We start from the raw sequence: 24,334 nt of genomic DNA, 5'->3' as shown, positions 1-24,334 counted from the left end.
TCAGATCACTTGTGGCTTCCCTAAGCAGAGCCCAGGTATTCCTGTGGGGGTGGGGAACCAAGCCAATTGGGAGGAATGCTGTGGGAACTGGTGAAGGACTGGGTGCCCGTGGACAGACCCAGCCTTTCTGAGTTTTGTGAGTTTTGATTCGCATCCAGGCTAGAAAAAGTCTCTAACATAGTCTCATGATAGAATCGTGGTATCTGGGTTGGATGGTCACCTGTTTAATTGTTATTATTCTGAATTGGTAACGTGTTACCTGGTTCAAACATCAAAACTGTACAGGTGCGCCTGGGTGGCTCAGTCAGTTGGGCGTCCGACTTTGGCTTAGGTCATGATCTCATGGTTTGTGAGTTCAAGCCCCACGTCAGGCTCTGTGCTGACAGCTCGGAGCCTGGAGGCTGCTTTGGAGTCTGTGTCTCCTTCTCTGTCTGCCCCTCCCCAATTTGTGCTCTGTGTCTCTATGTCTCTCAAAAAATAAATAAATGTAAAAAAAAAATTTTTTTTATCAAAACTGTACCGAAGAGATACAGTGAAAAGTTTACTCCTTTTCCTGCCGCCATTTACCCACTTTCCCCCCACTTACCTGTTCCCACACAGGTAACCACTACCACTTTTGTTTCTTATATATCCTTCCCGAGTTTTTATTCTAATAAAAGAAATTATATTCTTTGTTTACTGCCCACGTACTCTTTTTGTAATGAAAAGGTATCCAGTCATAGTGTTCTGCATCTTGCTTTAGGAGACTTTTCATTGTTAGCTCCTAGAAAACATCCTCATTCTTTTGCAAAGTTGTTTAATAATCTGTTGTATGAATGCCCCATGTATACTTAACCTGTCCACATTGATGGACATGAGGATAGTTTCCAGTCTTTTGCTGTTGTAACTTAAGTACTCTTGCAGTTACATCTGTAAGCTAGATTCTCAGAAGAAGGTCAGAGGTTATTTGCAATGGTGATAGACAGTGCCACCCTACCTCCACCGGAGTGGTGCCAGTCAGCTCTCCTCCCAGTACGGTCTGAGAAGATTTAGTTCTTCCTGGGTCCCTGCCATCTCTATCTACCCGTGTCTTCTCTGTTCTAAATTGGACTCCTGGGAATGGTTAAATTGGTATGTAAGGAGTTGTGGGAGGGGCCCTTTAGGATTCTGTTAGCACTTGGGCTCTCCAGCCCATTTAGCCTTTGTTAAGCCCCATAACTTAATAGACTTTATTGGCACATCAGAGGCTGGTGAGGGAAAGTTCCAGGGCTAGTCTGGGCTTGTAATTCCCAGCTTTTCCCTTGGTAGATGGTACCAGACCTTTTGGGAGAGGAAATGTCCACAGCAAAGTTCTTGCAGTTCCCTGGGCCTTCTTGTCAGTCGTATGGGATGACAGAGTAGAGAGGGCACCATGACTCCAAAGTTCCAAGGTGAGGGGTGAGAGGGTTATGCTTGTTGAATCACGTCTGTTTCTCTGTTTCAATTCATTTACCCAAACCTTTCCACCCCAACCAATGACCAAAACCAGTGTTGATTTTTATTAATTAGTACACTGAGCTGGATATTGTCAGGGATATCTCACCCCTCTTCTGGCAGATCCAGAGTGGCTGTGGGTGGTACCAGGACCCAGTGGGACAGGGGCTCCTGAGCCTTCACTTAGGAGGAGGAGAGGTTCAGCTGACTTGGTGCTTGAGCCATGATTGGCATCTCCTGCCACAGGCCTCCACCCTAGGGAATGGTCATGGTGGCAGTCTGGGACAGAAAGCTGAATAAGGAGCTGGAGTTCTGCTTGGTGCTCTGGGCTTTCAGTCAGGAGAGGAGAGACATGGGCCTCTGGCTGGTTTCTGCTGGGAAAGGGTGCTTGACAGTCTGTGAGAGGCCCTCTCTGGAGACTGAGGGCAGCAGGAGAGTTGGGCCTTGTGGCTGATGGCTCTGCAACCGAGTTCTGAGTGGTGTTGCACTGTACATTGTGGGGCAGGGAGAGTATTCTTGCATCTCTGAGTTTCGACCAGTGGAACCATCTGTGGTTCAGCGCAACCCAAAAGTCTTAGAGCAGGGATTCTAGAACTTTTGGGGGTCATGTATTCCTTTTAGAAGCTAAGAATCTTGGATCCTTTATCCAGACAAAGAGCACTCACCTAGTCATACTGGAGCACACCAACAATTTTGTATGCAATATTTGGGGGTCTTTGGAAGGCCCAGAAGCCCACCCACAAACCCTCAATTCTCGATCATTGTTAGTGTTACTATCATCATATTACTATCTTGCCTATATGCTGCACACAGTATTTTTCGTTGCACGTGCTGACTTTCTGCGGTGGACAGCCCTGTAGGAATGGGAAAGAACAAGTGTAGTTTGAACAGCCACTGGCCAAGGAGCCCATGGAACTGGATTAGGATATACCTGGCATAGAGGATCATTTACTTTGCTTGGAAAGTAGAGAGTTGAGAGGGATTTCTGCTTCCCCAGACATTGCCTGGCATCTTGCCTGCATTTCACAGAAGGAACGTATGGGCTGTGGGGTGAGCAGGAGGGTACTAGGCGTGATGTTTGGGCTTCTCTACCTGCAGTAATTGCTGAGGAATGCCTCCGCTCACCCCAGAGAGCCCTAATGCCTGTGTTCAGAGGCTGCCTGAGAGGGTGGGTGAGGCCAGGCGGGATGGGAGTGCTGCTCCCCGCCATTCCCAGGCTCCCCAGCCTGGCTGCATTTGCTGTCTCCTGGGGAAGGTGGGAAGGCTAATGTCTCATTATGCCAGCAATTAGTCACATCACTGAGGCACATGATTCCTTGCAGGACTGGTGCCACCAGCTGCCACTCTGGCCGTGTTCAGTGCCGCTTCTCTCCAGAGCACTCTGAATGGGGCATACAATCCCGGGAAACGGTCACCACTTTCCTACAGGCGCTGCAGCCCCAGGACCAAGAGACTGGGACTCACTCACCTGTATACCACAGGGCCACACAGGACCTCCAGAGACCAAAGGGACAGCCATGGACACTTAAGCAGAGATTCCCTCACATGCCCCATACAAGTATGTGGACACTTAAGCAGAGATTCCCTCACATGCCCCATACAAGTAAATATGTAGATACGTCTGCATACACATGTGCACATACGTGTATGAACGTGCTGTGAAGGAAAGGCTCTGCCTTGTAAAATAAAGTCCTCTGAGGCCCAACCAGGGAAGAGCCCAGAAGGAAACAAGTAGGAGGAGGGCCCTGCTTTGTTTCCCCTCCCTTGGGGTGTTCTCACTGGGTCTGGCCTGCAGGTTGGTCCCAGGGACTCTCTCCAACTTCTTGACTTCAGTACAGGAGCAGGCCAGACAAAGCCCTTATAGCACAGCAATGACTGCCTTCCAGTTACTAAAAATGAAGACGAAAACCAGGTGAGAGCCCAGGGTCACTGGTCGTTTCCTAAGCTCAGGCTTCATATTCTAACAGCACTAGTCACAGTTGACTTGAGGGGCCTCAGTTCCCCTGTTCCTGAGAGAATAGCATGTCCACCCACCTCTGGACAGCCTGTGGCCCTCTCTCTAATGTGCCCTCTCCCCTTCCTGCCAGGGAGAGGTCTTGTAAAAATCCAGCCCTTGCAGCTTAACTGTGGAATAGGATCTTGCCAAAAAGGGCTGAGGGCTCAGGCACCGGCAAGGACTGAGTGCCTCCCGTGTGCCAGACTCGTGCAAGGGCTTTATGCCCTTCATCTCATGTAACGTTTCACGCCAATCCTAAGTAGCCCCATTTCACAGATGACAGTGGGCTCAGAGCATTATCACCCACGTTTCCCAGGGGTAGCGAGTGGCCGTGCTAAGCTCCAGACCCTGTTCTGACTCCCCCCTCCAGCACAGCACTTGTCAATCCATGCAGAAAGAGCACCTGTAACATGAGGGGAGCCCTCCTCACACCTGTGGCACCCCCAGCATACCTGGAGAAGGTGAAAGGGGCTGGGCTAGGATTTGGGATCCTGGGTCATGGTCCTGGCTCTGCCACTGTGTGACTACAGTCAAATCCCTTCCCCTTTCTAGGGCTTTCCCTCCTTGATAATGGCCAAGCACCACCCCCTCACATACTAAGATTTGTAGGCTCTATATATACCAGGGCAACTCCCCACCCTTTCCCACCAAGCCCTTCCTACAGGATACAGATGGAGAGAATAAAACTAGCCCCTAAAAACATGAATGAATGAAGGGAAATCCTCCCAGCATGGGAAATAGAAACCTCTCACTCTTGGCTGCAGGGCTCATCAATAATTCAGGGACTGATGTTGGGTCTGATCTCTGCAGTGGCCTCATCAATATTTCAGCTCCTTCCCAGAGCTCTGTTCCTTAGCAACCACATCATCCATGCTTTCCAGGAGGGCTGCTGGGCTTTGTGCTCCCTGCAGTCCCTGTTGTATAGGTGCAGTCCGTGCTTGCCCTCGTGGGCAGGTGAGGAGCCACTGGGACTGGCAGCTTTGGGCCTCACAGTCCCGGGGGCGATGCTGCATACAGGAGGCATGGATACACCAGGCGAGGGACAGGGAGAGGGACGGTATGGCATGTCAGCCCCTGCAGGTCCACCCTGGCCAAGGGCAGAGAGACTGGGAGGGGAATTTTGGAAGGCGGTCAGGGTATGTCTCCATGGCTTGCCTCAGACTGAAACCCCTCCCCCTCATCCCTGCATGGGTCAGAGCCCGCCCTTGCCCCTCTGCTCTCCATCGGTATGAGGAAGAGGAGTGTTTCTCCCTTTCCCCTCCTCACCTGGGCTCAGGTGCTTGTTCCCTTTGTGGCTCAGGTGCAGTGGAGGCTTGCCTGCTACATCAGCTGAGACGCCGTGCTGCCGGCTTCCTGCGCAGTGACAAGATGGCAGCCCTATTCACCAAGGTGGGGAAGACATGCCCAGTGGCTGGGGAGATTTGCCACAAGGTACAAGAGCTACAGCAACAAGTAGAGGGCAGGTGAGCCCCAGGCCAGCTCCTCCCATCCCTCTCTTCTGCTTTTTGCACTTGGCATTTGCTACTTCCCAGGTTGGCTTCCTGGGCTCATCTCTTGCCGGGCCCCTTGGGTGAAAGACCAGCCTAAGGGTGGGGGTTGGCTCCTTTTAGACACAATGCCCTGTCCCCCACTTCAACCCCTCATTTTAGTCCTCTGGGTTCTTGTGGCACCAAACTCTGCTCCCAATGCCACCAGTCCAGGGCCTACCCCCAAGCCCTCACACTTTCTTTGCAGGAAACCCTCAGCGGGCAACCAGGATGCCCTGCGGAGACAGGGCTCTGCCAGCGGGAAGGCCCCGGCTCTCAGCCTACAGGCCTTAAAACACATATGGGTACGCACAGCGCTCATCGAGAAAGTGTTGGACAGGGTCATGCAGTACCTCGTGGAAAACTGCAGGTGACTGCCCCATCCCCCAGGCAGCCCCTCCTTGGGGCCCACCTCCTGAGCAGCCCTGCACCCCTACGCCTCAGCAGGCTTGATTGTTCACAATAGTCTATAGGCTTGCCCCGTCTTCCCTTCTAACACCCCAAAGGGTGCTACACCAGGCACCCCACCTGGGTAGACCACACCAGGCACCCCACAAAGAGCTCAGTCCTTATGTACTCACTTCTTAGTGATTCACATGAATGTGGTCCTTGTGGAGATGTCCCTGCTTGGTAAGCTTGACTGCCCTGGAATGAGTCCTGCTGTCTGTCTCTCCCCCTGGCAGCAAGTACTACGAGAAGGAAGCGTTACTGGCAGATCCTGTATTTGGCCCCATCTTGGCCTCTCTTCTAGGTGAGCCTAAGAGCAGAGAGGCTGGTGCTGGGCTAGTGGGGGCTGAGGGACAGGTGCTAAAGGGGCACCGTGTGAGCTGACTGTCCCTGTCTTCACAGTGGGACCTTGTGCCTTGGAGTACACCAAGCTCAAGACTGCTGATCACTACTGGACTGACCCCTCTGCTGATGAGCTAGTCCAGAGGCACCGTATCCGGGGTCCCCCTAATCGCCAGGACTCCCCTGCAAAGCGCCCAGCCCTAGGAGTAGGTATCCCTCTTCCCACCCCTCATACTTATCCAGGCTATGCCCATGAGCCTGTATGGAAGGGCAGTTTGGCCTCCATATTCTTTGCAGACGCAATCTGGGCCTTGGAGATGCACCAAGGTAGTGGTTACCTCAGGAGAGCCTTTTATCCACACTGGCACTTAACATATAAATGCCAGGAGCACACCAATGGTCCATGGCTGGAGAGAAGAGGGCGGCCAAGAGCAGACCCAGGACAGAGTGGACCCCTGGGTCAGCTAGAGGGTCTGTGTGGAATCTTAACATTCCCTGAGGCTGATTCCCAGGGCTGGGGGCTGAGCCATGCCTTTCTGCACAGATTCGGAAGCGGCACTCAAGTGGCAATGCATCAGAGGACAGGCTAGCTGCCTGTGCTCGCGAGTATGTGGAGTCCCTGCACCAGAATTCAAGAACACGGTTGCTCTACGGCAAGAACAACGTGCTAGTGCAGCCAGTAAGAAAACTTTAATGCCCACCCCTCCTCTCCCTCTCCTGAAGACCCCAGGATTGGAACTTTCCAGTCACGTTTGTCCCGTTCTTCAGGGGTTTGACTAGCGAGAAGGGGGAGAAAGGGCCCTGCCCCCCACTTCACAGTTTCACAAGCCTTGTGCCCAGCCTTGAGTTGGCAGGAGGCAGGAATGTCATCTGCCCTGGCTAACTGAGAACCAAAAGTGGGAATGGCAGCCAGAAGACAGGACAAACAGGATGGCTGGCCCAGGACGTACCTGGCATCCAGGAGACTAACAAGACAGAACCAGTAGCAGCACCAGGCCAGCCAGGGAGAGGAGGTGCCCACATCTACATGTCACTTGTGTTCTCCCCTACTTCCTCCTGGCCTCCATTCCAGGATCCTGTGACTATGCTGGATCAGCCTCCCCAGCTCCCGCCTGGAGCTTATTTCCCATAGGCCTCCCCTGGGAGCCTCGACCCCTTATCACCTCTCCCTTCTGCTGTGTCTCCTCCCCCTAGAAGGAGGACATGGAGGCTGTCCCTGGCTACCTCTCCCTGCACCAGTCCGCAGAGAGCCTAACTCTGAAATGGACCCCCAACCAACTCATGAACGGGACTCTGGGGGACTCCGAGCTGGAGAAAAGGTGGGGGCTCTGGGACTCCCTCCCAGAAGCCAGGGAAGGGTTGGGGGGGCCTGCCTGAGGGGAAAAGTGGGTGGACATACTCAGCTTACTCTGGGAGGCAGGTCTCACTCCTTATCCTGATGCCAAGAACTGCAGGAATAGGCTGCCTGGAGAGAGCTCTCTAAGATCAAGCCAGGCCTGGCATGAACAGGTTTGCCTGAGCCAAGCTCTAGGCAGCTGAGACTGCCGGGCTCTGTGCCATGACAGCACGGGGCCCAGAGGGACATGGCTGGCTGAGGTCACTTCTCGGCTATGGTCCTCCTGTCTTCAGGGTAGTTTCACAGGTATTGGTGGTGGGAGATGAAAAAAGCGGGATGACCGGTCTTGGGACACAGTGACACCAATCTGGTTCATTTCCAGCGTTTACTGGGACTATGCCCTGGTTGTGCCCTTCAGTCAGATTGTCTGCATCCACTGCCACCAGCAAAGTGAGCCTCCCTTGTCCTGGGTACAGGGTTGAGGGGAAAGAGACTGCCTTCTCCCAGCCACATGCTGTGCATGGCCCATTGGATATCCTATCCTCCTCCTGTCATCCCCGTGCTTCACCTAACCGGGAGGCCTGGCTGACTGGGCTGTGGTGACGGCCAAGAGGTCTCAGGGAGGCCCAGCCTCACTCGCCCACATACACCCCACAGAGAGCGGCGGCACACTCGTGCTGGTGAGCCAGGATGGCATCCAGAGGCCGCCACTGCACTTCCCACAGGGAGGACACCTGCTGTCCTTTCTGTCCTGCCTGGAGAATGGACTTCTGCCCCGAGGACAGCTGGAGCCCCCGCTCTGGACCCAGCAGGGGAAGGTACCTCAGGGCTTGGAACACTCTGGAGTAAAGGGATGTGTGAGGGGGGTTCTCTGCTCACCTTCCTTCCTTTCTCCAGGAAAGCCTCTCCAATTTAGAGGCTGCCTTGGGTGGGACCTTGGATCAGACTCTGCTCTGCACAGGCTGACCACCCACCCTTCCCTCCGCAGGGGAAAGTGTTCCCCAAGCTACGGAAACGCAGCAGCGTGCGGACTGTGGATGTGGAGGAGATGGGCACCGGGAGGGCCACAGACTACGTGTTCCGGATCATTTACCCTGGCCACAGGCACGAGCACAGTGAGTATCCCAGGCCTCATCCGTGGAGGAAGGGAGAAAGATGCTCAGGGAGGTAGGGGAGTACAGTGAGACCCAGGAGGGGCTACAGGCAGGGTCCACTCACTGACCAGGCCAGGTTGAGAGGAGGGGTTCATTACTCAGCCTCTCCCCAGACCATCCCTTGCACATCATCCCTCTGAGAAGCTGCCTGTCTCTTCCCCCAGCTGTCTTCCTCCGCCTCGTTACCCCAAGATTCTTGGCTCAGCCGATATTGTACAGTATCCTCTTAGCCTTTCCTTCCCTGCCCCAAGGAAAAAAAAATGTGGTGAGACCAGAAATAGAAGATGGAGAACTCTACATTCCTCCTTGGCCCACAACCTGACCTCCACAAGGCAGCCTGGGTGCAGAATCAGTGCTTCTTTATGGATGGTGCAAATTGTTCACTGACTCCTCCAGAGCCAGAGCCCTTCTCAAACTAGCTACTGATGAGAAGAGCTTTAACTGGAGTAGGGATGCATCTGAAGAAGGTGAAACTTGGAGCTGCCTGGGGGACCTTGGGGACTTGGGGGCTGAAAAGGTGGCTTGGCGCTCATGGGTCCTGCCCTACCTGCACACCTTTGGGCCCATGGGGCCTGTGCATAGGTATCTGGTGACACCAGAGTTTCTTTTCTGGTCTGAGTGCTGGTACGCCCTATAGGCCAGACTCGCCAATCTTGGGGATAAGGTCAGAGAATTTACCAGTGTGGAGCATTTGCTGCCAGCTGGACCACCTGCTCCCTAAATTTCCCAACTTGTGCCAGTAAGTTGTGAGCAAGTTGTTTCTGTATTAGTGGACAGATTACCCAGACTGCTAACACACAGCCATGGCACAACCAGCCCCAACAGGCTTGAAGGGTACAAGACAGGGGGATTCCCCTTCCAGAGGTACCTAACTAGGAGTCATGTCTTGTGTCAGAATGTGTTTGCAAACCTGGCATTTAATCTTGGGCTGTTGCTCGGCTTAGATTACTTAGTCTCCGCTTCCCCTCTTTAAGCCTTGGCATTTCCCAATTCTGGTCACTTTGCTTCAAGGACTGCTTCCCCAAAGGGCAAGCCAGGGCCCCAGGAGCTAAAACCCAGCCAAGTGACTCAGGCTCCTCAAGAGCAGCTCAGGGCAAACCTTGGAGAAGTTTGGATTTACAGTCTGAAGAGGGGGTTTGGGTAATCTTCAAATTTGGTCTAGCCTGACCGTGATGCGAGCTAAAGAATGATCAGGATCCATCTGCCGACAGTCGTACCCAGCCTTGGCCAGGGCTGGGGAGCTCCTGAGCCGCCTGCCTGTCCCAACTGGTCCCTGTCTTTCACTACCCTTGCTCCCCCATCAGTTCTGTCTTCTGTTCTTCCTAGAGAGGGTCTCCAGTGGAGCTCTGGAGCTGCCGCTTTCCCTCACTTTCTTCCATACTCTCCCCAATAAATGGTCCAGAGAGCTTTCCATCCCACCTCCCCTTCTCCGTGCCAGGCAGGTTCCAGGTGACCCAGACTCTGCTCCCTCCCCATAAGGAGGGAGTCTGGTCCCTCCTGCCTGGACCAGGGTCCTCATGCCTCTGCCTCTCTCGCTGTTCTCTTTGAGCAGTCACTATTAACTACCACCACCTAGCGGCCAGCCGCGCGGCCTCGGTGGACGATGATGAGGAAGAGGAGGATAAACTGCACGCGATGCTCTCAATGATCTGCTCGCGGAACCTCACAGCTCCCAATCCGATGAAAGGTTTTTATCCCTGCCCCTCTCCTGCCCTGCCCCGCCCCACCCCCTGGCCCACCTGCCACCCACCGCAGGGGCTCGGACGGCAGTGTTGGCATTATGGGACTGGTACCCAGGGCGGTCCCCCATCAGGAGGCAGGTCAGGGAGGGTGGAAAGAGGTGCCGTTAAAAAGAGGGGATGGTACAAAGAGCAGGTGGCTCTGGGCTCCCCACTTGGTGTAGTGTAAGGAGAGGGCTTCATGCCTGAGAGGGAGGATCGTCTGCTAGGAAGGTCTGACTATTGGGAGCCCTGAATGGCTCTCCGAGCACTGTTCCCACTCCGGGGGGTCATGAGGGCAAACCTGAGGCAGTGTCTCTTTGTGCCCTGCTGGCAGGGAAGGCTGGACCCTCGGCCCTGGACCTCTGGTCCCTGACTTGACAGAAACAGGATAGGGGCACCAGGCCCCTTCTTGGGGGGGGGGGTGGAGGCCGGATAGCTCACACGAATGAGTCCTGTGGCTCAGGTTGAGGTGCTGGAGCCACCACGGGAAGGGACCTAGGGGTGGGTTTACCCAGCAGGGCTGAGGGCTCCGGCAGGTACTGCCTGGTGCTTCAGCATGAAATCTGGAAATAAATGTGCCAGGGATATAAAATAGGTGTTTCCTGCCTTCACAGAGCCCGGAATCCACAGGTACAGAGGTCCCTTCGTTGTAAATGACACAGCACAGTGCCCATGGCCCCTCAGCATTTGTTCCTCTGTGTACCACCCATCTTTCTTAGCACAGAGCTAGGCTGGTAGAGAGGGAATCCTGCTCTTTTTTTGGAAAGTGACTGGCCAGGGGACCTGAGAAGGCTAGGCCGGGATGCTCAAGGGAAAATTGGTTATGAAGGGCCAGCTCTCTCGGAGTTTAGGGGAACTTCCCCGTCCCCACCCATTCCCATGCCACAGAATTCATTTCTTCTCCCCTTCCCCTTCCCTACAGAATGTATCTAAGAATATGTGACACCCCAGCCACCAAAGCAGCCATGGGTCTCCCCCCCTTCCTGGGAAACCAAGTCCATGGCCTAGCACACATTTAGCACACCCTTAGCACAGCCCTACCAGCTGCCCCCTACCCACCACATGCCTGCCCTTGCACCTCCCTGCCAGCCCTCCTGGTAGGACCCACAGACCAGCCCGGGCAGGAGTGCAGGGGAGCCAGACAGATTGCCGTCTGGCCCCTTGCAAACCTGGGCTTGGGGCTGATGCTTATTTATGGGATAATGGACTTTGAGCAGTTTGGGAAGGCTGAGCCAAGAAGGACAGGGATCCCCAGGAACTGATATCAGGCTTAGGCTGGGGGTCCCAGCAGAGGCCCTGTCCTGGCAGACTTGGCACCAGGAAGCCTGTCCCCGACTAGTCTTAGGGCCTCCAGGGTCAGAGAAGCCTCCATGTACATGGGGACCCGAGGCCTCAGGGCTTGTCAGGGCTTCCTCTTGGGGAACTCAGGAGCCAGACCAACCCAGTAGGCAGCTCCTGGGCCCCCAGTACTTGGGAAAGGGGAGGAGGCATGAGAGGAGAATTGGTAGGTGGTTGGGGATTTGACGTGGGAGCCCCCACCTCCACCCCAGTCCATAATGACAACACTGTTGAGTCCGTTCTACTAGCCGTTGCTTCTCAGGCCTGCGACATGCTTGACTTGTGCATGTGATTCAAGTGGCGGGTGTCCAGACTCTCCTCCCTCTCCCCCACCTCTCCTCCTTTTCCTGCTGCCTCCCCACAGAGCAGAGATGCTGTTCACTCTAATTCTGCTCCAGGCCAGGCACCTTTCACTCGGAGTCTTAGGGGCTGTGGGGTTCAACCACCCTGATTGTTTTTGCTTCAAACTTTCCTCATGCTCAGAGGAGAGAGTCAGAGTCAAAGCTGGCCCAGCAGACCCCTCCCCCACCCAATGTCCAGCCTGCTGCCCCTCACCCAGTCACTCCAGAGCTCCAGCTGTCTGCACTGGGTTAATTCAGAGATGTGGTGTTCAATGCTGGCTGGTTCAGCTCCTTCCTGGAGAATTAAGGTGAAGAGCATTGACCCAGGAGTCTTGCCTTGGTTGGGCCCTACTTTCTGGGCATGAGCTTGTTTCCCTGTGTGCCCCACCCCCTTCATCCTCTGCACCTGTGGCGCCCCCACCTTCCCGCCTGTTGCCTGCTGCCTGCCTGGCTGGGCCCCCTCCTGCCCCCCTCCCACGATCGGCCTCTCTCCTGCCTGCTGCAGGGGCATGAGCTGGACTCCTGCCCCACCCCACCTGCACTTATCCCCTCCCTCTTCCCACTTTTGGGCATGGCTTGCAACTCCTCACTCCCAGAGCCGCAGCCCCTCTACACCAAATATGTTCCCTTAATTTGCCTCCTGGTGGAGCTGAAGGGCCAAATATCTACAAAAATCCCAGCTGTGGGTCTGGGAAGAGAGCCTCAGGCCAAGACAGGGCATCCTTTGAGGGGAGTGGAGAGGGCTCAGCTCAGCCCTCCCCACCAAGGCACACCCAGAGCTGGAGTCTGGCTCCTGCAAAAACCAGTCCCAGGTCTGCTCCAGACTCCTGGCAGGGCCAGGGCCCAGGCTGTGATTCGTAGGAAAAAAAGCTACTTGAAAAGTCTCTTCACATGTCTCTCTTTCCTCCTCTTCCCTCTTCTGTGCTCTCCCCCTCCCTCCTGGCGTCATCTCCTGGTCCTTACACTTTCTGCCCTCACTTTGCTTCATCTTTGTGACTCACTGGACCTGCCAGAGACCCCCTATGAGCAGTATTCTGCCCCACTCAGGCCCTGGGAGCTCTGAAGGGTCTTGAGTTCTGATTCAGACCAGCTGAGCTGGCCCAATCTGCTGGCGGTGTAGATGCGTCCAAGGAACCATCTTCTGAGGCTGCACCTGGCACATTCTTCTGGACAGTGGAACTGTGTGCCCAGCCACCACCTCCTCAGTGGCCTGGCAGCCCCGGGAATTTTGCTCTTCCTGCCGGCTCACCTGTGTATTTGGAGGAGGCCACCATGCTAAATTCAGGCAAGGCGAGGATGGAGAACTCAGGATGAACCCATGTGAGCTGGCAGTGGGGGCACCTGGCCTGGAGGGGAGCACTGCTCCTCCTTAACCACAAGATCTAGAACCCTCGGAGGGGTGAGGTCTGGGGACCAGGACAAGTGGCTCCGGGATCCTTAGGAGCTTTGATCAGGGGAGACTCCAGGTGTGGAGAGGTTCAAAGTATGCAGGATTGCAGGCACCTTCCTGCGCATCTCAGAGTTTGTCCAAGAGAATCAGGCTGAATCCTCAAAAGCCAAGCCAGCTAGCAGTGTTTTAGAGAGCCTAGGCTTTCGTTCCTTCTCTTTTTTCTTCTCCCTCTAGAAAAGCAAGCATTTGTTCCATTGCTGCTAGCAAGTTGGAGAGAACAGACACACTTACCCACATGCAGAAAGACTAGGTGGAGGGCGGGAAATGTCAGGCACTCTCCACCATTTCCATCTCTGGGCTCCGTACCAGGCAGGCACCACCCAATGGATTTGCTACCAACGGGTGACTCCGTGCTGCAGCTCTGGGCACAGAGGTGGGCGTGCTTCAGGGTGCTTGGGGGACGAGGCCTGCCAGGCCCTGACCAGGGCCCCCTTCCTGTTCTCAGATGCTGGTGACATGATTGAAATGCAGGGCTTTGGGCCCAGCCTGCCAACCTGGCACCTGGAGGCCCTGTGCCGCCAGGGCCCCTCCTGCCTCTCCTGCTCCACCAGCAGCTCCCCATATGCAGCCCCCAGCCATTGCAGCCGTGTCCCCGACCGGTGAGTGGGCAGGGCCCAGAACACCAGCTCCCTGTGGGTGTGTCTGTGTGTGGGCATTCTGCCCTTCAGGGCTATGTCACTTGTCTGACAGGGTGGCCTCAAGTTGGACAGACCTGGGTTCGAATTTCACTTCTGCTACCTATGTGACTTTGGCAAGTTATTGAGTCTCTGTGGGCCTCTACGTTTCTGAGCCTCTGTTTCCTCATCTGTAAAATGGGAATAATACCACCTGGTTCGTAAGGTACCTGTAAGGATTAAATGAGGTGTATGACTCATACGAGTGCCCAGAGCTGTGCCTGGCACCATGGTAGGTACGCAGTACTTGCGAGCTCCCCTTCCTAATGTAGATGCAGATTCTGCCATCAGGCTGTACATCTGAGGACACACCAGATAACTGGGCATCTGCCAGGTGCCAGGAATGGTGCGTGAATGGCATTTGTGTGCGGGTCACATTGCCAGCACTTGATGCTTTTGCAAGGTGCTCTCTTTTACCTGTTACTCCTAATGACCTGAGGTGGTTCTCTCCATTTTCACATGAGGAAACCCAGATTCACTAACATGAAGTGAAGTTAGTTGCTCAAGGTCCCTTGGGTGGTTGGGGCCAGGCTGGGTCCCCAGCAGCACCACCTAGGGTGCCTGCCAGACACAGGGAACCCACAGACGTGTCGCTGGGCTGTGGATCCTGCTCCTCGTACCGCCCGAGCACCTTACCTGTCCCCCACACAGAATGTCCTTCTCTCTCAACCTCCCCCAACCAGAGGGGCTGTAGCCCCTCCTGTCTGAACCAGGTTATTTCCACAGGTTGCCCCTCAGGCTGCTGTGTGAGAGCATGAAGAGGCAGATTGTGTCCCGGGCCTTCTACGGCTGTGAGTGCAGGGTGAGGTGGGGTCGTGAGGGGTGGGGGCTGTGGGAGGCACCACTTGACGGTGTTCTGGCTCCCCTACCCCCACAGGGCTGGCTTACTGCCGCCACCTGTCCACGGTGAGGACCCATCTGTCAGCGCTCGTGCGTCACAGCATCATCCCGCCTGCCCGGCCCCCAGGAGCCTCCGGGGGCCTCACCAAGGACGTGTGGAGCAAGTATCAGAAGGATGAAAAGGTGCACACTCTGGGATGCCAGGGCTAGGGGCCGGGGTGGGGTGGGGGAGCAGCAGTGAGTGCAGAGCAGCCTGCTCTGGGAGCAGCTTGCATAGACCAGATGGGCATTCAGGTAAAATGTAGTAGGGCCAGGACCAATGGCCTTGGAGTGGCCCAGGTCAGACAGCTGGGTCTGTGGGTCTCCATAGGAAGGGGACTGGACTGGTTCTTGTCTGCTTCCACATTATTCTGAAATCTTGGGCAAATCTCTGCCTCTCTGCCCTGTTGCCTATCCTGGAAGGAAGAGAGGTTGAACTGGATCTCATCCAGCTGTAGTCTGGGGCAGGGAGGATATGACCCTCCCAAAGCAGAGTCTGTCTGGGCTTCAGCAGAGTGACTGAATCACTGCCCCGGCCCTAGCTCTCCATGGGATGGATGGAGATAGGGCCACCCAGCCGGGCCGCAGTTACCATGGGGTCTATACGACCTTTACTTCCTGGGTCCCACAGAACTACAAGGAGTTGGAGCTGCTACGGCAAGTTTACTATGGAGGTGTGCAGCACGAGATCCGTAAGGATGTCTGGCCCTTTCTGCTTGGCCACTACAAGTTTGGCATGAGCAAGAAGGAGATGGAGCAGGTAAGGGGACCCCCCCACCTCCCGTGGGGATAGGGAGATGAGCTGAGCCAGGGGACCCCAGGGAGGGACCCCTGAAGCCTTGGCCCCTTCCCAGACAGAAAGGAACATGGCACAGGAAGATGTTAGCAGAGAGCAGCCCCGCAGTCTTCACCCCTGCTGTCCCAGGACACCCCTCCCTCCATGGTCACGGTATGCTCTGAGACAGGTGGACTCAGCAGTGGCAGCAAGGTACAAGCGGGTGCTGGCAGAGTGGAAGGCCTGCGAGGTGGCAGTGAGGCAGCGGGAGAGGGACGCTCAGCCAGCCACACTCACCAAGTTCTCCTCGGGCAGCAGCATCGACAGCCATGTGCAGCGCCTCATCCACCGAGATTCCACCATCAGCAATGACGTGAGCCTGACGGGACCCAGGGCAGCCAGGGGCAGGGGCCACCGGCGTTTTATAGGAGTAACATGGAGTCCTGAGCACCAGCCCGACCTCTAGTAGTCACTGGCACCGGTGCCCTGGGAGAATGACTTAATGTGTCTGTGTCTCATTTTCTTCTACTGAAAAACCGGATGACCGTCCCCCTGCTGCCCATTTCTCTGAGTGTTGCAGGAATAAAATGAGATAGTGCACTATGTTCTGTTTTAATGGACAAGAAGGGAAAGAAAGGTATATCAGGATTTAGGGAAGCCCTCCATCCTTGTAGAGACATCTCAAGGCTAGGGACAGGCAGCCCGGGTTCGAGTCCCAGGTCCGCTGCCAACAAGCTGAGTAACTTCTTTTCTTTGGGCCTTGGTGTCCCCTGTCACCTCTGACTGTGGAGGTTTCACCAAGAGCTACTGGTCAGAGACCAGAACAGCTCTCAGGTCCCATTGGTGTCTGGAGATCTCCCTCCCTCTGTGGTGTTTTCCATCCCCTAGTGGAATTAACCAGGCAAAGCTAGTTCAGAGCCTATGTAGTTCTTCTGGCATCACCCCTGCCTTTAGATGAACAGCAGGTGACAAACCGTGGCTTGCTGGCTGAAACAGAAATGATAAGTTTCCGTTTTAGGGATATCCTTTTATTAACTTACATGGTTTTTTTTTTTTTTTTTTTTTTTCTCTAAAATTGTCTCTCTTGATAACATACATTCTTGTCACTTTACTAAATCCTTACTAGCGTTAACAGAAAACTGAAGCTGGAGAAATATAACTTTGTGCTCCTTTCCATGTGCTTTGTTCTTACTCCCCTATTCGTGAGCATATTCTCTTTCTCTCTGGCTTTGGGTTTTGTACAGTCCTGAGTCTGAACCAGTGCCCCAGATGCTTAGCACATGAACAGCAGTAGCTTTCCTTTGCTGGCACTAATCTGAGGCTCTGTGTCGCCTTAGAATCATGGCCTTGCCTGATTCTAACCCAACACTTCATGCTTCTTGCCAAAGTGAAAACTCCTTTTAGTATCCCTTTCCCTACATAGCCCAAATAGAAAAAGAAAATCTGTATATGTCTCTTTGATTCTCTCTGGGACTTGTCCACAGAGGTGGACTGTTTCTAATCAGTAGAACAGGTTACCTTGCCATTTGTCCCCTCCTGAGTGTGTGTGTGAAACTAATATAACTGATTAGGCACTTGCTAGAGAAGTTTCCTGTCTTGTTCTGCCAGTCAGTGGAAAATAAGGAAGAACTTGTTTTCCTAACACCTCCAGCCTGCCACCCACCAGGCTGCCCTAGCAGCCACACCAAGTCTAGTGCCAGCCTTCATTAGTACCAAGCTCTCTTAACTGGAGGCAGCCTCACGTCTTCAGGCGTTAGTAGAGTTACATGTAACTCACATCCGCCATCAGGTGTCTAAGCTTCTAGTTCCCCTTCCCTGCAGCAGCCACAGGTAGTCCTGCAGTGCTTCACACTTTTTCTCAGGCCCCAGAGAGAGGCCTGAGGAGGGGGACTGGACGGGGCTAAAAGATGGTGTCTCCGTGTTTGCCCAGAGCCTGATTGCTCTCCCCCTGGTTGTGTGGGTCAGAGGGGAGGCTTGGCAACCTGGGGGTGGTGGGTGAGGCAGTGTGGAGGCCATGGAGTTGTAGAATTCTCCATCCCTCTTGTTCGGACCCCAGGAAGGAAACGGTGAGCTGAGGGAAGGTGCTAGAGTACAGGTGTGAGCCCCACCATCTCTTCACCCCTACCAGGTATTTCTCTCTGTGGATGACCTGGAGCCCCCAAAGCCCCCAGGCGCTGAAGATCCCAGACCCGAGCCTGAGCAGGAGCCGGAAGCAGGGCCCCCCGGCACCACCATGGTGGAACAGCAGCAGTCAGTGGAGTTTGACTCTCCAGACTCAGGACTGCCATCCTCTCGCAATTACTCCGTGGCCTCGGGCATCCAGTCGAGCATAGACGAGGGGCAGAGCATGGGCTTCGAGGAGGAGGACGATGGCGGTGGGGAGGAAGGCTCCGACGGGCCGGTCCTGGCAGCCCGTGTTTTCTCCGAGCCCCAAGATCCCACCCAGGAGAAGGCCTCGCGGGCTCGCGAGCTGGAGGCAGGGGAGGAGCTGGCGGCCGTGTGCGCTGCTGCCTACACTGTATGTGGACATTCCCCAGGGACTGTTCTCAGCCAGCCCCAGAGACCCTCCTGACATCCCTGAGGCGTGGGGACGGGCTGGTGGGTGGAAGGTGGGGCTACCCTCACTGTCCTGCAGGGGGTGCTGAGCGCATCTCTCAGCATCCCTGGGGGCTCTGTTTTCAGTCTCTTGGTTCCTGCGTTTGCTGCATCCCTTTATGTAGGCACCACTTCTGGCCCCCAACTCATTCCTGAGGGCCCCCCACTCTTTCAGATAGAATTACTGGATACTATGGCCTTAAATCTGCACCGCATAGACAAGGATGTGCAGCGATGTGACCGCAATTACTGGTACTTCACGCCCCCCAACCTGGAGAGGCTCAGAGACGTCATGTGCAGGTGCCACTGTGGGGCAGGGTTCAGGGAGGGAGGCAGGGACCCTGCTCTGTGGAAGGTTAGGTCCGGCAGGTGCCCTGCTCCTCTGCCCTGCACTGAAGCACACTCAGCTCTCTCTGTCTGGAACACTTCCCCGCTGTGCCCCCCACCCCACCCCTCTTCTTTCTTAGAGGTCTTTCAGATCTCAGCCTCGGCCATACTTCTCCAGGAAGCCTAGCTGATTGCCCTCACCCGAGCAAACCGAGCGGTGAAAGCCGTTTATCGTCTTTCCCTGAGCCCCTGGGTGCCTTGAGGACAGAGACTGTGGGTTATCACTATACTCCCTGAACTTTAGGGTCACGGAAAGGCTGACTTCTGGGTAGCAGGCCGCTCTAGGGACCATCTCCCTAGGGGTCCCTGCGGGGAGCAGAGGATGGCACACAACCACAGCGGCTCTCTCCCCGTCATTTCAGCTACGTGTGGGAGCACCTGGACGTGGGCTATGTGCAGGGCATGTGCGACCTGCTGGCACCTCTCCTGGTCGTCCTCGATGATGGTGAGGGACTGGGCCGGGGGTGGGGGTTGAGAGGATTCCCAGAATGGTATTGGGATTGGGCTGAGATCAGCTGGAGAAAGAAAAAGAAGACCACTAGTTCTGGAAGGGTGGGAATGTAGGCCAACCCTGTCGTCCGGACCACAGGACACCTCCTGTGAGATGAGGCATTGGGGTCTGCTGCCTTGCCGGCCTCACTCCCATCTCCCCTCAGATCAGCTGGCCTACAGCTGTTTCAGCCACCTCATGAAGAGGATGAGCCAGAACTTCCCCAACGGGGGCGCCATGGACACCCACTTTGCCAACATGCGCTCCCTCATCCAGGTGAGGTGTGCAGCTGCCTGTGGGCTTGTGACCAGGCACCTCCAGGCTCGTCCATAATCCACAGGGAGGCCAGGGAGCATTCCAGAAATGTCCTTTATGTATAAGCTTAATTTCTGTCACTTGAGAAATCATTGTTTTCAGTGTTGCAAATTGAGGGGGATGTCAGTATGGGAATACTGTGCCCGTGAAAGTGTTGGTGAGTAGTACAGGTGACAGTGAATCAAACACCCAGAAAATGGTATAATTGCAAAGAGAGCAACTCCCAGAGAGACGGATGGGGCAGCAGAGGGCAGCCTCCACCCAAGGAGACCGCAGGGTCTCGGGAGCAATGCCAGCAGCCCGCACAGTGAGCAGGGGAGGCTGGGAGAGGCAGCGTCAGCTCAGTTGGCCTCCTTTTCTCTACTTCTGCAAGATCCTGGACTCAGAGCTGTTTGAGCTGATGCATCAGAATGGAGACTACACCCACTTTTACTTCTGTTACCGCTGGTTCCTCCTGGATTTTAAGAGAGGTAAGAGATGGGTTGATGGTGGGACTAGGGTCAAGGCGGTGGGAGATCCTTCTCCCCCAAAGTCAGTGGTTCCTAACCCTAATTGCACTTTGGAACCACCTGGGGAGCCTTTTAGACATGCCAGCGTCACGGGCTCACCCAGCCCCAGACTTAATGAAGTGTGGCTGCCTGGGCATCCACAATTTTAAAAGCTCCTTACGTGATTCCAAAGTGCCGCCAGCAGTCACCCTAAGCCAGTGGTTTTGGGGACTGTTTTCAAACCAAATCTTCTCAAGCAGCAAGGCTTATAAAGAGCAGCTGACAAGAGCACAGGTGTGAAGGCTGCCCAAGTCCAGTGTGCGGGAATCACCAAGGAGAAGGGCAGGGTCTCGACCTGGGGCTTGGAACCCTCTGCTTGGACAGGGCTCTGTGGAACGGGGAGAACCCCAGGACCTAGGCCCCTGGAGCTCTGTCTCTGCATTTGGCTCTACCTAGAGGCCCATGGGGAGCCAGGCTCAGCCTTAGCCCCTAACTGTCCCCAGAGCTGCTATACGAGGACGTGTTTGCCGTGTGGGAAGTGATCTGGGCGGCCCGGCACATCTCATCAGAGCACTTTGTCCTGTTCATCGCCCTGGCCCTGGTAGAGGCCTACCGTGAGATTATCCGGGACAACAACATGGACTTCACCGACATCATCAAGTTCTTCAATGGTAGGAGCCGCTCCAGCCATCCCGGCTGCCCCCTGCAGGGGTTTGGGGGGCTCCACTTCTGGCCCAGGAAGGGTTGGAGGGGCTCTCAGAAATCTCCAGTCCTTTCCCCGTAGGCAGATGTCCCGAGTCCAGCAGGTGGAAACAGCAGGGTGGGCCACCACAGGGCTCCTCGCAGACTACTGCCCCTGCCCCAGCATCCCCACAGTTCTGTCTCCCCCAGAACGGGCTGAGCATCACGATGCCCAGGAGATCCTGCAGATTGCCCGGGACCTCGTCCACAAGGTGCAGATGCTCATAGAGAACAAGTGAGGGCTGTGGCCAGGAAGCGGCAGCTGACTGGAGCCTGGGCTCCGGGCCCCCGGCCCCCGCGGGCAGAGACGCAGGGCAGTGCAGCGGAGACTGCCCGAGCCCCGGCCAACCCTGCCTGCCCACCCGTGTTCCTAACAAAGTGTTTGTGAGCCTGGGATCGGACTCTGGGCAGTGCTGGCCCTGCAGGGCAAGTCAGGGGCCTGGATGCCCTCAGGCCAGGGATGGGATGGGAGAGGTTGGCCTCAGGGAGTGGCTCCCCTGGGGGACACCTACTCTGCTCCCCTCTCAAACACCTGGAAATAGCCCCACTGTCACCTGCAGCCTCAGCCCAGACTGCTCCTCCTGGCCTCTCCTAGGTCAGCCTGGGGCCGTATAGATATAACGGGCCGTAGTTGCCTGGCCCCACCTGGCATGGGTCATGTGGGCAAAGGGACTCTGTGCTGTATCTCTTCTTTGAGTCCTCTTGCAGGCATAGTGCATATGCCCACCGCAGCCCCAGTGGGGGCAGCCGGAACAGCTGCCGGTTCGGGCATGTGTTCTGGGTGCAGGAGACCTTGAGGCAGTCAGAAGATGCGGGCCCAGTGGGAGAAGCCCACCTCAGCAGCACTGCCACTGCCTTTGGCCACCTGGGGTGACCCCGTGCACTCCCCAGCCCGTACAGGGCACCTACGTGTACCTGTACAGTTTCACTCTCGCCACCTAGTTCTTGCTTTATGCATTAGATGCCCCCCTGAAAAATGACACTTTTGCCCACTGGATGACCTGGAAACGCAGTGGGAGCATTGCCCTTGAGAGGAATCCCAGGGTGATTCTTTAGGGAGGGAATCCTGTGATAGCCTCCTCTCAGGGACAGGCCCCAGAGCTTTAGGACAGCCCATTGCCTGTCTCAGGCACCCACTGGGTCCCTCAGTCTGGTGGGGGGCGGGGGGGGGGGAGGGGAGGATGCCTGGGTCATCCCTGTTTGTCCCTGGTGAGGAGCAAGGCCAGCCCTGCCTGCCCCATGCTCCTCAGGATGCCAAGAAGCCTGGAGACCCGAAGCCCCCTGGAGGAGCCTCACTCATAGAGATGTCGGGAAGGGCCCAGCTCCTGATCCCAGGCCTAAGCACACTGCTTGCTCTGTCATCCCTACTTGCCACCCCCCCCCCCCAAACACATAAGGCTAAGGCTCTGCCCTGGGGCCATTCTGCCACAGGGGCCTGTCCAGCAGTCACTTAGGTCTGGAGACTCCCTGCCTTTGAGAAACATGAAAAGGGCCCAGCGGCCCTTGGGCATCCTGCAGTCTCCTCAACCCACCCCTGTCCTGGGCACTGCATGGCCTATCTGAGGGCCAGCTGCCCCATTGCCTACCCTTGTCTGTGAATCCTCAGCCTCCACCAAGCATGGTGGCCATTGTGTGCCTGCCTTAGTGACTCTGGTTTTGTGAGAAGCAGAGTGTATATGTTTTTTGGTTCAGAAACTGTGCTCTTCAGTGTTGTTAACAGACCAATAAACACAGCATTTGGCAATCCTTGTGGCTCTGGGGGCTGCTGAGTGGGCAGTGGACACTCACTGGACAGTGACTTTGTGTACTGGCAAATTCTGGAAGCTCCACAATTGAACTGTACAGAGGGCCAGCCCCACAAGGCAAGGACGGTGAAAAAAGAGAACCAAAGTTTCCAGGAGAGAGGGACCTCAGCTGTGGGCTGGTCAGGAGCAGGGGATAGCTAGACCCCGAATACTCAGTGGGGCGACTTCACCCCAGAGCCAGTGTTCCTATCTCAGACCAACCAATGACTTGACCAGCCTCTGGATGAGTATAGGTCCCTGTCCCACCCCTTCCCCAGCCTGCCTGCCCTCTTGACCAGCTATAATGATGAGTTGGAGCCTGAATTGGAATCTGCAGGAGCTTCCCGGCCCCTCCAGCTGGTGGGGAAGGACCCAGCCCCTCTGGCCCTGGCTCCTGGCCACGGAGCACTCTGCGATGCCTGCTCCAGGATGGGGCATGAGGAAAGTGTCAGGAGGGATCAGACCTGCTGAGGGCCCCACTGGAACAGTAGGTTCCCACCTGTCTTCCCCCACCCTAGAGGACCACTGCCCCCATCATCAACGGCTCCTGGGAGAGGGCTCCGGCCATCGGCATGTGCTCTGGTCTAGAGGACACAGGCTTTCTGGCATCAGGGCCTGTTATCAACTCAGAGCTGCCAAGGCAAGGAAACTAGTTGGCACAGGGAAATCTGGGTCCAGGGAACCTTATAAACCCCTCAAGGCAACACTTCCCCCACTGTTGCCTGGAGCAGTCTGAATTCCCGGTGCTGTGACTTCACCAAGGCTCCATATAAACTAGCCTGGGGGTGGTCTGGTTCCTTTACATACTCCCACCTTCCTCTCCACCCAGAAGTGTGGGCGCTCCCCATCCTCCTGGCTCGGCTTCTAGGACCAGAGGCCAGCAGCCAAAGTGATGGGTCCACGGAGGGCAATGCCACGTGCAGAGTAAGAGCGAGAAGTGCGAGTAGGAACCCCCCCTCAGGGAACCCTCCAACCCCTGAAGTCTTCCTCTCACACAGAGCTGCTGAATGGAAGCACCTGGATTCCTAAATCGGGATTTTTGTTTTCTGTTACTCTGATCACAGGCCCCCTCTTGCAGGCTCCAGCTGAGCTGGGGGAGTTTCTGCCTACCCTTAATATACAGTGCTAGCCCGGGGCGCTCAAGTCGGTTAAGCATCCTACCTCAGCTCAGGTCATGATCTCGAGGCTCGTGAGTTTGAGCCCCACATCGGGCTCTATGCTGACAGTTCGGAGCCTGGAGCCTGCTTCAGATTCTGTGTCCCTCTCTCTCCGCCCCTCCCCTGCTCACACTCTCTTTCATAATTTTTTTTTTTTTTTTTTAAAGATAGTGATATCCCTGTGATGATACTGGGTCATCACTACCAGGGGCAGAGTCTTCATCTTTGTCCCCAGTGTTTGATAGTGTCTGATACTGAATAGGCACGTAGGAAATACTAGTCCTAACCCTAAGCCTTCCCTAAGGTCAGGGGACTCATCTCTTCCTGGAGCTACCAGCAGGGGGAGCCAGCATCTCGCAAGTGAAAGGACTGGCAGGATTATAGGACAGAGGGACACTGGGCCTGGCCTTTATTGAGCTGGTGCTTCTTCAAGAGAATGGGACCCAAGACATTGGTGACCACTTCCTTCCCTAAGGATAGCCCACCCCAGGAAGAGGAGTCCATTCCTCTGGCTGGGGCTGGGAGTGGGGAACATGTCGGGGCATTCGACAAGGCAGCCTGCCTGGTCTATAGTTAGGCCTCTTCCTTACCTCCCCACTTCCTCCTGAGACAGCCTGCCAAAGGGCTGGTTTCCCTTAAACTGGGAGAGATGTCGTTATAGGGACAAGGGTCTTCCGGGCCCATCTTAGAACATGGTTCTTTGAGTCCTGACCTTCAAACTTCTTCCTCTTTTTGTTCCTTTCCCTTATGGATTCCCCAGATGACCCGTCCTAACTACAACTTCAGAAGTGCATTGCCCTCTAAGGAAGCCTCTCACCCTTCTGCGCACAGGTCTTGAGGCGGTTCCCCTCCACCTTTCCTACTGGAACTTTATCAAGTTCAGGATTCACAACTCTACAGCAGGCCCAGGGCAGGGTGGCACATGTTGGGGAACTCTGCATGGAGT

At 55.5% G+C, this 24,334-nt stretch overlaps 1 protein-coding gene across 6 annotated transcripts in view; it reads left to right on the top strand.

The window, feature by feature from the left end:
* Positions 1 to 24,263, top strand: part of SGSM2 (small G protein signaling modulator 2) — a 38,409-nt gene extending 14,146 nt beyond the window's left edge. The window contains exons 3-24 of one of the 6 annotated variants that reach the window (XM_045490415.1): positions 4,749 to 4,911; positions 5,183 to 5,344; positions 5,658 to 5,725; positions 5,824 to 5,969; positions 6,308 to 6,442; positions 6,958 to 7,082; positions 7,482 to 7,549; positions 7,757 to 7,917; positions 8,088 to 8,214; positions 9,806 to 9,940; positions 13,549 to 13,702; positions 14,504 to 14,568; positions 14,655 to 14,800; positions 15,288 to 15,416; positions 15,622 to 15,804; positions 17,560 to 17,949; positions 18,202 to 18,326; positions 18,776 to 18,858; positions 19,070 to 19,179; positions 19,592 to 19,688; positions 20,210 to 20,377; positions 24,149 to 24,263. In XM_045490415.1, the coding sequence (XP_045346371.1) occupies positions 4,749 to 4,911; positions 5,183 to 5,344; positions 5,658 to 5,725; positions 5,824 to 5,969; positions 6,308 to 6,442; positions 6,958 to 7,082; positions 7,482 to 7,549; positions 7,757 to 7,917; positions 8,088 to 8,214; positions 9,806 to 9,940; positions 13,549 to 13,702; positions 14,504 to 14,568; positions 14,655 to 14,800; positions 15,288 to 15,416; positions 15,622 to 15,804; positions 17,560 to 17,949; positions 18,202 to 18,326; positions 18,776 to 18,858; positions 19,070 to 19,179; positions 19,592 to 19,688; positions 20,210 to 20,377; positions 24,149 to 24,162 (2,954 nt within the window). In that variant the 3' untranslated portion in view covers positions 24,163 to 24,263. Of the gene's footprint in view, positions 1 to 4,748; positions 4,912 to 5,182; positions 5,345 to 5,657; positions 5,726 to 5,823; positions 5,970 to 6,307; positions 6,443 to 6,957; positions 7,083 to 7,481; positions 7,550 to 7,756; positions 7,918 to 8,087; positions 8,215 to 9,805; positions 9,941 to 13,548; positions 13,703 to 14,503; positions 14,569 to 14,654; positions 14,801 to 15,287; positions 15,417 to 15,621; positions 15,805 to 17,559; positions 17,950 to 18,201; positions 18,327 to 18,775; positions 18,859 to 19,069; positions 19,180 to 19,591; positions 19,689 to 20,209; positions 20,378 to 20,582; positions 22,194 to 24,148 lie in introns of those variants that run through there. The other 5 variants (XM_045490413.1, XM_045490414.1, XM_045490416.1 and 2 more) reach the window with 5 other exon arrangements.
* The last annotated feature ends 71 nt before the right edge of the window (positions 24,264 to 24,334 follow it).

The sequence above is a fragment of the Leopardus geoffroyi genome, chromosome E1 (assembly GCF_018350155.1).
Source record: "Leopardus geoffroyi isolate Oge1 chromosome E1, O.geoffroyi_Oge1_pat1.0, whole genome shotgun sequence".
Taxonomy (NCBI): domain Eukaryota; kingdom Metazoa; phylum Chordata; class Mammalia; order Carnivora; family Felidae; genus Leopardus; species Leopardus geoffroyi.
This window is presented reverse-complemented; position numbering and strand designations above follow the sequence as displayed.